Raw genomic sequence first — 14224 nt, forward strand, 5'->3', positions numbered from 1 at the left:
CACCATTTAAAAATACTTACTACTTTATCTCTTAGAATGAAAGAAAATTTTACTGAATGTTCTTCCTTTCTCTTTTTTGTCTTCCTGAGGTTCTCAATATGATGTTGAACATCGAAGGGCAAGTGGTTGATTTCTCTGTAGAATGTTTGATTAAAGATCTTACTGTTTATGTAAGGATTTAATAATAATATGTGATTTTTAAAACAAAGTTTTAAGAATTTGTATAGCTTTAAAATGGAACCAGTAATGGCTGCAGAAGTTCAGGTAACAACCTTATGGATTTGTATAGTAACAAAGCTGTTGATACTTAGTTTCTTTTGTTTTCTCTAGAGGTTTTGCTACTTGTTGATGAGTGCTTCAACTTACACCTTTATGATGACCTGGGAGTACAGCCACTATCTCTTGTTTCTTCAAGCAATATCTCTCTTCTTGCTGGATAGTTTTTCACTGGAGCAGAGTGACAAGGTATTAATGGCATTTCAAAATTATGATTTTAAATCTGCAGAATTTTAAATCTAGTGTTTATAGGGTTGTATAAAAACCATTTAGCTTTTAAACTTAATTTTGAAATGCTTTAATAGGCTTTGATTTATACTTCTACTCAAAAGGTTGTTAAACTCATTCTTTCTTCCCTAGTCCTTTTAGAAGCACTTTGAAATTCCCTTAAACATGGGCTGCTTAACCAAAGTCACCCTGTGCTTCCTCTCTATTTCTAGCCATTTCTCCATCTTCCCTGTTTCTTAAAAAAAAAAAAGTGAAATATAGGACATGTTCAAAAGAGTCTGTGTATGCTATATATATCCCATGGGCTGAGTATCCAGGCCATGGGGTCACAAAGAGTTGGACATGACTGAGCAACTGAGCAGACATATAGTGTATAGAAAAAAATATGAGTAATTGAACACCCAGGCCAAGAATTGGAGCATTTCAATACCCTGGAAACCCCTTTTTCCCAGTCATATCCAACTCCCTCTCCAACAGAGGCTAACTGCCCTGAATTTTGTTAATCCTTTCCTTCTTTTTCTTTATGTTTTTTTACCACCTATCTATGCATTCCTAAAAATACGTTGTTAAATGATAATGTATTGTTTAGTTTTGCCTGATGTGCTTTTGAGATTCATCCATGGTGATATACAGAGCTATATTTCATTCATTTTTATTTATTAATATATTCTGCTGCTAAATAGGAGAAGGCAATGGCAACCCACTCCAGTACTCTTGCCTGGAAAATCCCATGAGCAGAGGAGCCTGGTAGGCTGCAGTCCATGGGGTCCTAAGGATCGGACGCGACTGAGCGACTTCACCTTCACTTTTCACTTTCATGCATCGGAGAAGGAAATGGCAACCCACTCCACTGTTCTTGCCTGGAGAATCCCAGGGACGGGGGAGCCTGGTGGGCTGCCATCTGTGGGGTCTCACAGAGTTGGACACGACTGAAGCGACTTAGCAGCAGCAGCTGCTAAATAACATTTCAACTTTTTTCCAGTTTATTGTTCATATGACCAGTGCTGCTATAAGCATTCATATACATGTCACCTGGCTCAGAAGATTTTTCTAGAATATATACCTCATAGTGGAATTAGAAGTCAAAGGATAAGTGCATATTCAATCTAACTAGAGATACCAAGCCTTTCCTCAGAATAATTATATTAATTTATACTCCTGTCAGCAGTAAAGTTTCCCATAGACATTCAATTCCTTTGTTTATCTTTTTATTTTTTTGCCTTCTGTTATCTTTCTTTTCCTTATTTATAAACATTTATTGAATATTTAATATATTGTCTTATCTAGAAATTGGGGAATCTTCATATTCATCCTTTTTCTTCAGCTTGGTCCAGAATACTGATAATTAGGTTATTTAAATAATCATTAACCAAGTATAAAGTTGTTAACTTGTTAAGTGAAAGGGTGATAAGTACCTAATAGTATTACAGAGGTAAAGCTTCAGAAAGCAGCCACCACCCTAGAGCTGTGGAAGAATTTGGAATTATTAAAACGTAGAAGTTTAGAGGAGGGACCCCCATGGAGCTGAAACAGACCTCTAATAAAGAGCCACTGCTCCACTTTGCTGGTATCTCTGAACTGGAAAGAAGGGCTCTCTGGAAATGGGACCCAGACTTCTGAGAATGGTACTCTGGCCAGCTGATCCCATGGTCTCTGGGGTAAGAAGACATGATAAAGCTGATTCTTTAAGCTTAAGAAAACTGCAGCTACATGCAACTGCTGTAACAGGAAGCAATTACTCCGTTGGAGTGAAGAAACCTCGCTAAGGTGATCCACCCAGGAACTGCAGGCCCCAGGAAGGAATACATCCCTGCTCTGTCCTCCAACCTTACCTCTCAGGAACACAGATTGGCAGAGCTTAATAGGGAGCTAAATGGAAAAGCAGAAATATAGATTATAGAGGTTGGCCCCAGCACTATGAATCTGGGATAGAGGCATAGGTTTGGACTGAGAATCAGCAGCCAAAATGAAAAGGTAGAATATTACTAGCACCCAGAAGGTCAATAGAGCCCTCTCCTTGTCATTGTGTCAGTCTCCCAGCAGTGAGGTATCTTTTTAAACAATGGGTCTGGCCTTTTAGGGATGTTTTTTCTTTCTGTTCTTTTTTTAAACATCACTCTGCCTTTTGATTCCTCCCCCTCCCCCCAACCAATGTCTATATTTTGTCTTAGTTCTCCCCTTTGTAGTCAATCAAATGAATCTATTTTATGGTAGATTAAGTTATACTCTTGAAGTTTAGAAAAGAAACCTAGTAAGACATAACTTTCTAGAAGAACTAGGAGGTCTTCTATTAGGAAATTAAATTTGACTTTCTGTTGTCACTGTTAAATGGACCAAGTGCAAAAATACTTGTCTCTGGTGCTGTATTTCAGGGCAATATATTTCCCTTGGGTAGGTTTTGGGAACTGCTGCTAAAGATAATGATTTTCTACTTAATGTAGCTTGATGTTGCTCGGGTGGACAACACAAACCAAGTGAAATGAAGTCAGAGCCTGGGATTAAAGAAGGTTCTTCCAGTCTGATTTAGACATCCATGGTTTCAAAGCTTTTTACTTTGTTTCTGGAGAGTTCTTTCTAAAGAGAAAGTGATAAATTACCTATATTCCATGACATTAAAAGTACAAATTGAATGGTTGTACAACACTGTCCAAATTATAGTAGATCATTTACTTTATAATTGTAGTCAAATTTTGTCTAATGAAAAAATGTGCAATAAAATTCATTTTATTCTCATTTTTGTCCCAACAGGTTCATGAAGTTTATAAAATCTATATATTTTCTCTCTTTCTGGGATATTTACTGCAGTTTGAGAATTCAGCTTTATTGGTGTCTCCTTTATTAAGTTTAGTAGTAGCCTTAATGCTTGCTAAGTGCCTTCAGGTAATTAGAATTGACTATCATTCTTGGGATGAATTTTTAAATTGTTAATTTTTTTAAAATCTCACTTCTCTGTTCATATGGTTCCTCCTCCCCATAGCTGAATGTGAAGAAAGGAACTTTTGTGGCTAAAATAATGAAAGTGATTAATTTTTACTTGGTGTGTACTCTGACAGTGACATTGAATATTATAATGAAGGTAAGTAACTCTGTTGGAGATTCATGTAGTAGAGCAATTCAAATAATTTAATAATTTAATTTTAATGAGAATAATGGGATAACAATGCAGTTTATACAGTAATATTTTTAGTTGAACAGTAATCATACCTAGTATATTAGGTGGGAAAATAGGATTCTGAATTTTTTCTAGATATACTTTTAAAAATTTTACACTACTTTTCATTTGATTAAAAATGTCATCATTACCCCAATTAGCATTAAGTAATATGTAGAATAAATTCTGGAGAAGGCGATGGCAACCCACTCCAGTACTCTTGCCTGAAAACTCCCATGGACAGAGGAGCCTGGTAGGCTGCAGTCCATGGGGTCGCTAAGAGTCGGACACAACTGAGCGACTTCACTTTCACTTTTCACTTTCATGCACCGGAGAAGGAAATGGCAATCCACTCCATTGTTCTTGCCTGGAGAATCCCAGGGATGGGGAAGCCTGGTGGGCTGCCATCTGTGGGGTCGCACAGAGTCGGACACAACTGGTGGGACTTAGCAGCAGCAGCAGAATAAATTCACATGAGTAAAAGACATTCAAAAGAGTGTGTAAGTTGTTTATGCTAGGTGGGAAAAGGTTAAAGTTTTCTTACTACCCCATTATACTTCTATGCTTAACTATAAGGTAATGTGATTGACTTATGCCAATAAGTCTCCTTGCTTCATAGTTATACCATGCATTTTTAATTCACATTTTTTGTTTCATAATCTTGCTGTGTTTTCTAGTTCTAGTATTGGACAAAAGCATGTTGCTGTAAGCATAACTAATAGTTCTACAACTAATAGTTCTAACTAGTGTTTTTATCCTCCAGATGTTTGTGCCACACAAAGAAAATGGACATATGCTGAAGTTCCTTGAAGTAAAATTTGGACTAAATATGACTAAGTAAGTTTTAGATTATGTAAGTTTACCTAACTTTATACCATTTAGAAGATAAAGAGCAAAAATAATCAGAGGAGTTAGTACATACCTAATTACATACCGTCAGAAAATAATCTGGGGTATTATAATATCTAAAAGAAATATGACATTAATACTTTTCTTATTTTAAAAGATATCTCATTTAGGTCTTTTAAAATTAGAAATGCTTAAACCTCAGTAGCATCACAGTATGTTAGGCTACTTTCTCCCTTAATGAGGAATGGTGATACAGTCTAAGGTCAGGATAAATTAAAGATTTAAAATGAATAAAGAACCAAGGAAATTTTAACCTCTAACCAGCAAAATGCTAATATTTAAAAGAACATGAGATTTCCTTGGTGGCACAGTGGATAGGAATTTGCCTGCCAATGTAGGGAACACAGGTTTGATCCCTGGTCCAGGATGATCCCACATGTTGCAGAGCAGCTAAGCCCACGTGCCACAACTACTGAGCCTGCACTCTAAAACCCGTGAGCTACAACTCCTGAGGCTGGGTGCTGCAACTACCGAAGCCCTCACACCCAGAGCTGTGCTCCTCACTAAGAGAAGCCACCACAATGAAAAGACCACACACTGCAGAGTAGCCCCTGCTCACGACAAGTCGAGAAAGCCCACACAGAGCAGCAAAGACCCAGTGCAGCCAAAAAAGAGTATGAAGTCAACTATAGTTCAACTAAAAAAGGCTCGTGGTATATTACAAATCTGTGCTTTAATGAAAATGGGGTATGGGCATAAAAACGAGGTGGTCAATAAGGTATTTATTTCATAGCAAAAGTCTCATCTTTGGTCATAATAGTGGATTGGGCCAGAAGCTGACTTTTTAAATTCAAAAATAGTGTACTTTTGTTGGTTGGTTAAGTGCATTTTTTAAATCTAAAATGAAATAAATGATTTTATATACTGATAGAATCCATTTGCATAGCATAAAACATATATTTACCTATGAAAGTGTTAGTTGCTCAGTCGTGCCTGACTCTTTGCAACCCATGGATTGCAGCCCACCCAGACTCTCTGCCCATGGGATTTTCCAGGCAAGGATACAGGAATGGTTTGCCATTTCCTTCTCCAGGAGATCTTCCTGACCCAGGGATCAAACCTGGGTCTCCTGCACTGCAGGCAGGTTCTTTACCAACTGAGCTACCAGGGAAGCCATTAATGCCAGGTTCATTCTAGAGCCTTCCAAGGTTACAGAGGAAGTCAGTGAAAAGGCCAGTCGATTATGGAGGTCTAAACCAACTTTTACTAGTTGCCTGCTGAGTTTCAGGCCTACAAATACACCTTAAAAAGACATGGTCCCTAGCTTTATGAAGCACACAGCCTCTTAAAGGATTCTTTTATCTTAGTAGATAGATATGATCCATGCTTCAGAAGACTTCTGTAGTGTTTAAGCCACGTAAAACACTTGATTAACTGATACATCACAACATGGAACTTCATGCACAGTATCTAAAATTCCATGTAATCTAGAGAAATGTACAGGTAAATATTCTCCAGGGGATCTTTTCGATCCCTGAGTCGGGAAGACTTCTCTAGTTCATAAGTAGACCCTAGAACCGTATCATTGTTTACTGTGGTTACATGGGATTTTAGATACCATGCATAAAATTTCATGTTGTGATGTATCAGTTAACCAAGCATTTTACGTGGCTTAAACACTAGAGAAGTCTTCTGAAGCATGAATCATATCTATCTACTAAGATAAAAGAATCGTTTAAGAGGCTGTATGCTTCATAAAGCTAGGGACCATGTCTTTTTAAGGTGTATTTGTAGGCCTGAAACTCAACAGGCAACTAGTAAAAGTTGGTTGTAGACCTCCATAATCGACTGGCCTTTTCACTGACTTCCTCTGTCACTTTGGAAGGCTCTAGAATGAACTTGGCATTAAGGGCTGCTTTTATTCAGTGTTCTTAGTTGATCTTGTATAGTGCTCCTTTGTTCTGCATGTCAGGTACTAGATTTGCTTCACAAGATAATACACTAGGTATTTTAATATTAAAACTTAATCTTTGTCCTTAAGGATATTGCCAGCTCATTAGATAGTTTTTATACAATTAATGACAGATAGGTGGTACAAATAGTTTAGTGCCTTATATTCAGATGTACCAGTTGGATATCAGGATTTGTAGTGTTCATCAGAATTTCAGGAAGCATTTCTGTTGAGAGAAACTTTTAAGAATCACTAAAGAAGTGTCAATAAATGTTTATTTAATGTGCAAGACACTGGACCAGGTACTCTCTGGGATACAAAAGTGTCTGCAGTCTGACACATGCATGCTGAGTCATTTCAGTTGTGTCTGACTCCTTGTGACGCTATGAACTGCAGCCCTTCAGGCTCCTCTGTCCATGGGATTCTCCAGGCAGGAATACTGGAGTGGGCTGCCATTTCCTTCTCTAGGAGATCTTCCTGACCCAGGGATCAAACAGTGTCTCTTAGGTCTCCTGCATTGGCAGGCGGGTTCTTTATCACTAGTGCCACCTGGGAAGCCAGTCTGGCACATAGCAGATTGCATTAAGCACTATAATAAAGCGATAGTTAAAGTGCCATGGGAATATGGGAAGGAAAGATTGAGATTGGGATTATGGAAAGAAGATCATTAAATTGGGAATTTGAATTAGACCTTAAAGAATTAGTAGGTTTAATGGGCGTATTTAAAAATAAGATGCATTTGTCCTGGGTACAAAAGATTTTGATGACAGCCTCTCTGATAGTTTTATTGCTGTTTGGCGCATTGAGAAACTTGAACCTTTTAGTTTAAACCCGGTGATTTGTGAAGCATTCTTGGTCCATCCGTGAGCACTCCTGGACGTCACTTTATCACTTACCTCCTTCCTCAGGGCTGGGAATTGAAGGATTACATGCAAGTTAAAGATGGTTTGGGAGTGAGAATGCCGATAAGTCTCCCTATAACTAGGAGTCTTGGTTATATTTAGTGTGGGTTAAAAAAAGCAGTTTACCTGATAGGACTGTCTAATGTAAAACAAGAGTGTCCAGTAACAATGTAACATTAGTCGCATACATAATTTTCTAGCAGTCACATTAAAAAAAAAGTAAAAAGAAACAAGTGAATTTAATTAATGTGTGAACAATATAAAATTACTGAGATGCATTTTGTATTTTTTAAATTCCTTTTTTCAGCTGTTTTTATCTTTGAAATTCAGTGTATATTTTGTGCCTAAAGAATATTTCCATTTGCACTTGCCACATTGCATGTGCTGATAGCTACATGTAACTAGTGACTATCATATTGGACTGTGCTGGTTGAGGCTAGACAGCTGAATTTTTCGTTTTCTTCCAGGTAAAGATAGAAAGTAAAACTACCTTAAAACTATATTGAGCCCTAGAAATGGTCACATTGCTGTATCAGTTTTAAATTTATTAGGGCAGTTTGTTGAGGAGGGTTACTAATGCTATTATTCTCATTTGTAAAGGGTATGACCTTGCTGTTGTAAGTTAATAGATTAAAGAAATGTGTTTTGTCTTAGTTTTTACTGAGATAAAAAATAAGTTTTATGTTCAGTATTTTAAAACATCTGTAATTTTAATATCATGCTTTTTGTTTTCTATAGGAATTTTACAATGAATTGGCTCCTATGTCAAGAATCCCTTCAGGCACCATCTCAAGATTTTTTTTTGCGATTGACACAGTCTTCTTTACTACCTTTCTATATTTTAGTGTTAATTATTTGTTTTCTTTCTATGATTCAAGTTATTTTTAGGAGAATTAAGTAAGTACCTAAGAAAACCAATCATATTACTAATTAATAAATTATGAAATACATAAAACATTGAATATCCTTCCAATATTTATGTATTTGTTTTATAGCTTCTAATTTAATTCTATTTTTATCACTATGTAAAATACCGTTATAAGTTGACCGGATAAAATTCAGATTTAAGCATATATATCTAAATATGTAATGTCCATTTTTAATGCAGGAATAATATTAAATAATCAGTTAAACTTTTAAAGACTCATTCACTAATTTACTCAGGTTTTTTAGTTATTGTAAGAATAATCTCTTCTACTTAAATGAAACTAGTAGTAAAAGTGATTTTAAATTATAAAGTTTGACTGTTTAATAGTATTTTTATAATGTTTGAAAGGAGGTTGTATATAGTATCTTAATTTGGAGAACTTACTCTAATTATGGTTTAACTATATTGATTTAGCAACCACTAGTTCAGTGATAATGGACAAGGAACCTAAGTATCTAAGTATCTTTTTTATTACAGTTCTTAAACTTTCATGTTTCATCTTCATTGAGTCAATTGTCTTCCAAATTTGAAAAGCCTCTTTCAAAGACTTGGAGATATATAAGTTAGATATTTGACCAGCAGAAAGCACTTTCAAATTTTAAAAACTACCTTCGTATTTTTTATGAGGATACTAAAGATCTTTGATTTTTCAAAGTAGTGAAAAACACATTTCTTTTGGTAGTGATAAGTCCCAGAAAGAAACTGTCACGCTTGAAGATGGACGAATTGGAGAAAGACCAGAAATAATTTATCATGTGATTCACACTATTTTACTGGGTTCTCTTGCAATGATTATAGAAGGGTAAGTGTATATTTGATGCATTTGTTTTAACAAAGAATTGTCCTTTCTAATGGTAGTTAGTGTGTCAGTATCAGTATCAGTTCAGTCGCTCAGTCGTGTCCGACTCTTTGCGACCCCATGAACCGCAGCACGCCAGGCCTCCCTGTCCATCACCAACTCCCGGAGTCCACCCAAACCCATGTCCATTGAGTCGGTGATGCCATCCAACCATCTCGTCCTCTGTCGTCCCCTTCTTTTCCTGCCCTCAATCTTTCCCAGCATCAGGGTCTTTTCAAATGAGTCAGCTCTTCGCATCAGGTGGCCAAAGTACTGGAGTTTCAGCTTCAACATCAGTCCTACCAATGAACACCCAGGACTGATCTCCTTTAGGATGGACTGGTTGGATCTCCTTACAGTCCAAGGGACTCTCAAGAGTCTTCTTCAACACCACAGTTCAAAAGCATCAATTCTTTTGCGCTCAGCTTTCTTTATAGTCCAACTCTCACATCCATACATGACCACTGGAAAAACCATAGCCTTGACTAGACAGACCTTTGTTGACAAAGTAATGTCTCTGCTTTTTAATATACTGTATAGGTTGGTTATAACTTACCTTCCAAGGAGTAAGCATCTTTTAATTTCATGGCTGCAATCACCATCTGCAGTGATTTTGGAGCCCCCAATAATAAAGTCTGCCACTGTTTCCCCATCTATTTGCTTCACATGAAGTGATGGGACCGGATGCCGTGATCTTAGTTCTCTGAATGTTGAGCTTTAAGCCAACTTTTTCACTCTCCCCAGAATACATTTATAACACACAAAAACTCAAAAAACCTTAATATAACTGGGGTTTAGAGAGGTATTTATAATACAGTGAACCAGTATTTACTTATGCATTTATTTGTTCAAAAACTATTGAATGTCTTCAAAGGATCCAGCATTGTGCTCACTGCTGGGGGTACACTGGTGAACAAAAGTGGACAGCAAAAGTCTCTAACCTTATGTGATTTATGGCCTAGTAAAGGTGACAGACGTTAACCACACAAAAATAAAATCACAACTTTGCTAAGTGAAGGAGAGGTAAATGGTGTTTTGAGAGTGAGGGTTCAATAAATGATACCCTTTTCTTTGAAGTTTGACTTAGGTGAGAAATAAGACATAAGAGTATAAGAGGGTTCTGAGCACCCGGTTTCAATGAGACAGGAGGTTTCTTTGTACCAACAGACAGTTCTATGGACACCAGCTGGGTATCTGACAATTCAGCTCAGTTTTGACACTTGTCCCCCAGGACCATCAGAATTCACAGGCGTAGGGTTCAGTCCCACAAGACTCCCTTGTTACCTCTTCAGACACCAGTTACAAGTCCAGGTTATCACTTGTTTCTGATGAACTGACCAGAGTGTCCCAAACTCTGGCTGGAACACTAGTCACTTCAAGACGTAGTAGGAGAAAAAACTGAAAAGATGTGTCAGGGCCATATCTTAGAGGGCCTTGAAAACCATTTAGATGAGTTTCCATTTATTTCTGTAGGTACTGGGAAACCAGAGATTTTTAAACAGAACATGTCTTCCCATGGTTATGTTTGAAAAGGATTCATCTGGCATTTCTTTGAGTTGGAAGAGAATTTAAAGGTTGAAATGTTAATTAGCTGGCTAGGTGAAATAAAATGGTAAGGAGGGTTGGATACTAAGAAGTCAGGGGATTGGCATAAAGGTCCAGTATCTCCAGTAGAGTTTGTGTTCCAAGGGATGTCATATACATGTAATTCAGTGTGAATCAGTGTCTCTTTGAGTTACAAATTAGACTTTAGTGTTGATTCCGGCTGACTGGAACAACTGGTTTGGTATTCTGAAATGGGGTTGTTAGGAGGAAATATTAGTTAACTGGGGAAACTAATGCAATTCCTCTGTCTTAACAAAATGTATTCTGTATGCATCCACTACTTCTCTCAGAGCCTGATTCAATATTCATTTTTTTAAACCTTAAATACAATACAGTCTCAAATCGATCATTTTGCTTTCACATAACCCTAGACCTTTTAAAAATATTTTTTAATACTTATTTTCTAATGGTTTCCCATGTGTTCAAGTGCCACATTAGCTGCTTCCCAGGTGGCGCAGTGGAAAAGAACCCACCTGCCAATGCAGGAGATGCAAGAGGTGTGGGTTCAATCCCTGGGTCAGGAAGGGCCCCTGGAGTAAATGGCAACCTACTCTAGTACTCTTGCCTGGAAAATTCCATGGACAGAGGAGCCTGGCAGGCTACAATCCATGGGGTCACAGAGTCAGACACGACTGAGCATGCATGCAAGAAATGCATGTGTTCAGTTTTATTCCGTCTTGATAAAGACCTCCTTGAGAGCTGTAGCCACGTCTTGTCTTTTTCCTCTCTAGTACTTTGGTTACCCTGAAGTGCATGCATGATCAATAACTTATCAGATGAATGAAGGTTACTTTGCTTTCCCCATTTCATAGCTTTGCTATTTTTTGTAAAACCAAAATAGTTCACATTTATACTCTGGCCTCATATTCTTCTAGTCTCTTTAGAGTTTGTCATCAAAGAATATATCTTGGAAAGGTCTTTTTGATTTCCTAGTATTAACTACAAAAGTTACCCTTTGCGATGTTGTTTTTCTTTGATAATCTGTGTGAAGCAATGATGTCCACAAATTTTTCTCAGCTCTTCCTCTTCTGTCTTCAGCTTTTACTATCACCTCTTACATCTATAAGCTACAACTTACAGTAATGTTCTATTTTTTATTTACGCAAGTTCATTTTTCTGTACACCTGGAATTTTAATCTTTTTAAGTTAAGAGCCCCAGTTTTTCAATCCTGTTTTTAAAAAGTTAATCTCAAAAGTAATACACTGCAGACCATGTAACAAACACAAATGATACAGAAATGTATGAATTAAAAAATTAAAATCCATCCATCTCACTCCTCAAAGGCCACAACTGTCATCAGTATCTTTCCAGATGTTATCTTTTGACTATACTATATATAGGTACATTAGGGGGAAATTAAAAAGTCACTAAAAAACTTAGTAACAGTATACATAAAATTTTGCAGTTCACTCTTTTGTTTTTCATAAAGATTTGTTTAATCAGTACCTATTAAAGGATAGTTAGGTTTCTATTTTTTTGCAATTAAAACAACATATTTTTAACATTTATGCTAATATATCTGTAAACTAGATTACTAGAAATGGCATTGTCTTGGGCTATTCAAAATTTTTATAGGTTCTGCCACATTGCCTTCTGAGAAAGTGAAACAGTTTATATTCTCTCCAAGAGTACAGTTGTACTACACCTCATCTGTATTAATGTCTAATCCTCATTTTGCTGCTGCTGCTGCTGCTAAGTCGCTTCAGTCATGTCCGACTCTGTGTGACCCCATAGATGGCAGCCCACCAGGCTCTCCCGTCCCTGGGATTCTCCAAGCAAGAATACTGGAGTGGATTGCCATTTCCTTCTCCAGTGCATGAATGGGAAAAGTGAAAGTGAAGTCGCTCAGTCATGTCCGACTCTTAGCGACCCCATGGACTGTAGCCTACCAGGCTCCTCTGGAAAGTCCATGGGATTTTCCAGGCAAGAGTACTGGAGTGGGGTGCCATTGCCTTCTCCGAATCCTCATTTTAGTAACCCAAATATCTCTTGATTATTTAAGAAGTAGCTATCTGTTGCTGAAAATGCGGGGGTAAGCTTTTTCATTCTCCCTTAACATTGTGGTGTTTTCATGAGTGTTAGGAAACAACTCAAAATAGAGAATCATATAATAATAATGTTCATAGAATAGCTAATGTATGACTCTTTTTTTGTCTTTTCCAGCTTGAAATACCTATGGACTCCTTATGTGTGCATGTTAGCAGCATTTGGTGTATGTTCTCCTGAACTTTGGATGACACTTTTCAAGTGGCTTCGATTACGAACTGTACACCCAGTATTGTTGGTGAGTCATTATTTTGTGTTAAGTTCTTCTTTCTCTTTCAAGTATATGAATGGAAATCATGTTGAATACAATTGAAATAGCGTGAGTAGATCATATTATGATTTATAGGTAGAGAAAAAGAGATTTTGTGGAAAAATTTTTTGTGTGTGATTTCTGATTATAAAAGTAGTGTGTTTCGATGCAAAATCCTTAAAATATAGAAGGTAACAATATTAAGTGAATCAATAATTTGAGAAGCTATCAAAAATTAATTTTTATAACATTTTTCTTGGTTTGACTTAGAACTATGGGATGTTTTCAGTGTGAATGGAACATTTACACTGTACCTGCTATGAATAATGTGCTTGAAATAAAAAGATAAATAAAACATGATTCGGGGCCTTCCCTGGTGGTTCAGTGGTTAGGACCCCAAGCTTTCGCTGCCGGGGGCATGGGTTCTATTGCTGGTTGGGGAACTAAGATTTTGCATAGTGTGCAGTATAGTTAAAAAAAAAGATTAATTTTATTTAGTGGATTACCATTTTCTGGTCATAAAAAGATAATAAGAAATATTAACAGGGTGCTGTTGGAACAGAGAAGGCCTGCTTAGCAAATTCAGTTTTTTAGGGATTCAAAGAGGACTTCACTTCTGAGATTTGAAAGATGAGGTATTGGTCAAATAAAGGGTAAAAAAGGGGTATTCATAGTAGAGGGAAGAAACACAGGTTGCAAAGTACATGATATATTCAAAGGGAGTAAAATCAGAGGCAAAGAAAAAGCATGAGATATTTAATTTTGTTGGCACATAAAATGTGAGGTAGGGGTAGTTAAGAAATGAGACTGGAGGAATCAAGGAGGTAAGGTCATTGAGGCCTTTGAGTGTTCTACCGAACTTGGTGTTATCCCACAGGCAGTCGGAACATATTGACGTGTTTGTGCAGAGGTGGGAAAAAGTCAGCCTTACCTTTTCTCTCAGCCCATCCTTCAAGTTCTATGAAGGATAGGCTTAAGGGTGATAGACTTGAACCAGGAAGGAGGATTGAACCTCCTTGAACCATGTACAGGCCATGGAGAAGGAAGTGATGAGAGCATTTCATATGCTATTCAAAGCTTACAAAGACCCTGTTAGCTAAGTGTCATTATCTGTATTTTATAGACAAGGAAACAAAGGCTTAAAAAATGATTAAATAACTTGCCCAATATCGTATAACTTATAAGTATAATAAAATCAT

At 37.0% G+C, this 14224-nt stretch overlaps 1 protein-coding gene across 5 annotated transcripts in view; it reads left to right on the forward strand.

Moving 5' to 3' along the window:
• The window catches only part of DPY19L4 (dpy-19 like 4), a 59932-nt gene that overhangs the window by 31223 nt on the left and 14485 nt on the right, over nucleotides 1-14224 (forward strand). For 3 of the 5 annotated variants that reach the window (XM_081496979.1, XM_081496978.1, XM_081496983.1), the window contains 7 exons: nucleotides 331-465; nucleotides 3253-3384; nucleotides 3482-3580; nucleotides 4419-4492; nucleotides 8096-8254; nucleotides 8968-9087; nucleotides 12893-13013. In XM_081496979.1, the coding sequence (XP_081353105.1) occupies nucleotides 331-465; nucleotides 3253-3384; nucleotides 3482-3580; nucleotides 4419-4492; nucleotides 8096-8254; nucleotides 8968-9087; nucleotides 12893-13013 (840 nt within the window). The remainder of the gene's footprint in view (nucleotides 1-330; nucleotides 466-3252; nucleotides 3385-3481; nucleotides 3581-4418; nucleotides 4493-8095; nucleotides 8255-8967; nucleotides 9088-12892; nucleotides 13014-14224) is intronic. The other 2 variants (XM_081496981.1, XM_081496980.1) reach the window with 1 other exon arrangement.

The sequence above is a fragment of the Giraffa tippelskirchi genome, chromosome 6 (assembly GCF_054371585.1).
Source record: "Giraffa tippelskirchi isolate mGirTip1 chromosome 6, T2T-mGirTip1v1.2.pri, whole genome shotgun sequence".
Classification (NCBI taxonomy): domain Eukaryota; kingdom Metazoa; phylum Chordata; class Mammalia; order Artiodactyla; family Giraffidae; genus Giraffa; species Giraffa tippelskirchi.